Here is a 3,019-nt window from a genome sequence, read left to right as displayed (position 1 = left end):
TTCTTCTGGAAGTTAAAATGATTTTCTTACAGGAGCCTCCTTCAAATTTTTGCTGGGTCTATGAAGGAAAAAGTATTGTGGCCGTCTTTTAGCCAACTGTCTGAAAGTTTGCAGCAACAGGTGGGGGAAGGGAACTTTAATACCAGTAAGCAGCCCATGTTCAAGTCTCGTTTTTTTTGTTTTTTTTTAAAGGAAAACTTATTGAGTACACATTTCTTATTTTTAAGTTCTTACTCTTCTTCAAGAAAGATTCATAAAAGGTCACAGATTTCACATAATTTTGAATAATAAATACAAACGCTAAATATTTTTTAAGTCATTTATTTCCTAAAAGTGCAAAAGTATAAAAAAAACAACAACTCGGTATATACATACATTTGAAACTAGTGACTGTACAATATTTATAAACAAAATATCCCTGCAAGAGAAGAAAAGAAAAGTTAAAACCAGTGTTAAGATTAAAATATTTCACGTCTTTTCTAACAGTTTTTGGGCAGATACAGTACAAAATCTCAGGAGCTTCACTGTGCCAGGAGTGGAAAATAAAGATAAAAGTATTTCTGTTTAAATTTAGCTTCAAAGATTGTGTGTCCTTTGCAGCAAGAGGAGGTTAGGAGCTGTTGTAGCTGCAGTAATAGACGGCCGTGCTGGCGTCCGACAGCACGGATGAAATGAGGCTCTCGGGTCCTTGCATGCCGCCCTCGTGCGGCCCGTACGGCAGGCCGGGCATGTCCGTGCGGGCCGATGAGGACGAGCTCAGGTACTGCTCAAACTCGTTGCGGTCCACCTCGCCCAGCAGCTCAGAGTGGTGCATCTGCTCCATGCTGTCCGCCGAGTGAGAGTGGGAATCAGGGGGAGGGGAGAGCTGTCCTGCCCCACCAGGGTGCCGCTTGGGGTTGCTGGGGCTGCAGTGCTGGGTGTAGTACATGGCCAAAGGGTTGGGGCAGCTCATGTAGGACGGAGGGGGCTGCTCGGGAGCCGAGCCCGGGTGGCGGTGCATGATGCCGGGGCTGCTGTGGTGGCCGGAAAGTGGTTCATGAGGTTGAAAGTCTGCCACCTGAGAGTGGTAAGGGTACGCCGGCATCATGTGGCAGTCCTCCTGTGAATGTGGAGGGAAGAACATGGAGTCTGATTCTACGGCGTCCAGAGGAGAGGTGTCAGGAGTGGGAAGGCTGTAAGGTTCGTAAGACGGTCCCCCGAGCACCTGAGCGTCCCGATAGTGGCTGAGCGGCTGTGGGGGAACCTGGAAGCCGTGCTCATGGTAGCCCAGACCCAGGCTGTCCATGCATACCCTGCCGTCCCCGGGCATGGACGGGGCCTGATGCTCGGGAACACCGTGGACCAGATATCCAGAGTCCAGCCTCTTGATCCGCTTCACCTGCTTCCGCCGCCGGGGCCGGTACTTGTAGTTGGGGTGGTCCTGCATGTGCTGGACCCGCAGCCGCTCGGCCTCCTCCACGAAGGGCTGCTTTTCTGTGATGGGAAGGGCTTTCCAGGATTTCCCTGCAGGTCAAGAGGCGCGGATCAGTGATACGTCAGCAGATACTGTACATGGCTCTGGTGATGCACATAAAAATAGCCTGTTGCCATTTTAGGGGAATAGGGACAGGAATTTGAGGTTATACCTGTGGCTTAACTGGCATAGAGTTTAAAAACAGGACGGCAAATCAAATATCTAGAGGGGCCACCTAATATTCGCAGGACACCTTATCCTCTCCGTCTTATATTTGTACTAAAATTGAGTAATAATAATTTTGGATAGGAGAGTACATGTTTGCAAGCAGGTGCAATATGTATTATTTTCTTATACGTAAAACATTTTTGTGTTTACCAGACCCGTATTAATAGCTGTGTATGTCTACACTTCTAAATGGAAATATTGTTGTACAAAAACTAAATATTTAGTTAGGATCATAAATGCAGTAGGAAAGCATATTGATTGATTTTGTATTGCACTAGAATACATGAAGAGTGTTGTATTCATGTAATGTATTCATAAATTTAAAATAATTATTTACCTTTAGCATAATTGGATCTTGTGTCACAGAAAAGTGTTGATTATAAATCAATATCTCTCATTCTCAGCTCCAACAACAGCAACATAAAAACAATAAACTCTGTTCTGTTTTTTGATGTTGTTGTTTTCCCACCACAAGGTCATAAGTGACTCCCAACTTAGTCCACCCATTAAAACGTTTTTTGAAGCACCCCTGTAAATATTAGACAACCGAATGAGAATAGCGATTTAAAGCAGTCTGGCAATGACTAAATAAGCTAAATGATACGTTCTGATAAAAATAAAAATATGTAATTGTCAGTAGAAATGATTAAAAATAACAAATTCTAACAGCTAAATGCTGTCAGCAGCAGAGACCTAAATAAATACATATTTAAATGCACTTACCTAACATTTTGCTGAGCTCCGCGTTGTGCAGGTCCGGGTTTTGCTGCGCCAGCCTCTTGCGCTCATCCTTCGCCCAGACCATGAACGCGTTCATGGGCCGCCGGATCCGCGGCTCGCTCTTGCCGCGTCCCTGACCGCCGGAGCCGCCGCCGCCGCCGCCGCCTGGCGCGCACGGCTCGTTTTTCACCTTGCTGTCCCCGAGAGGACTGAGCGGATCGGCCCACTGGCAGTGTCCCATTCCAGGCATCATGACTGACATCGCGCACCTTGCCTGGGTCTGATCGTCGCTGGCGTAACCCGCATCGGGACTACTCATTTCTGTCCAAACTGGTTCTGGAAGGTGTTTGGAGAGGCGCCCGGACTGCGCGCAGGAATCACGCCACAGCAACGAGAAAAAACCGAGAAAAAATAATAGAAAAAAAATAAAGATTTTGACTCTCTCTTGTGTTAAAGTTGGAAAGAAAAAGAGAAAGTCACAAACAGATGCTGCAATAAGTGACAAGGTAGACAGAAGTCAGCAGTGAATGTGAACAGTGGTGCGCTATAAACTCGTAGGCAGCCAATCACCGGGCGGAGGGAGTGCCCACTACTACAAAGGTGTAAAAAAAAAAGTTC

The 3,019-nt window shown here is 46.4% G+C and overlaps 1 protein-coding gene across 1 annotated transcript; it reads right to left on the bottom strand.

Moving 5' to 3' along the window:
- Positions 1-305: 305 nt before the first annotated feature.
- Positions 306-2,720, bottom strand: sox17 (SRY-box transcription factor 17). Its single transcript, XM_032552256.1, has 2 exons — positions 2,405-2,720; positions 306-1,503 (listed from the first exon to the last, which is right to left on the bottom strand). Exons 1-2 carry the CDS (start codon positions 2,718-2,720, stop codon positions 611-613), a joined length of 1,209 nt encoding a protein of 402 aa, XP_032408147.1. The 3' UTR covers positions 306-610.
- Positions 2,721-3,019: the final 299 nt, after the last annotated feature.

Source organism: Xiphophorus hellerii, chromosome 21 (genome assembly GCF_003331165.1).
Source record: "Xiphophorus hellerii strain 12219 chromosome 21, Xiphophorus_hellerii-4.1, whole genome shotgun sequence".
NCBI lineage: Eukaryota > Metazoa > Chordata > Actinopteri > Cyprinodontiformes > Poeciliidae > Xiphophorus > Xiphophorus hellerii.
The sequence above is the reverse complement of the archived record's forward strand: the minus strand, read 5'-3'. Positions and strand labels throughout refer to the sequence as shown.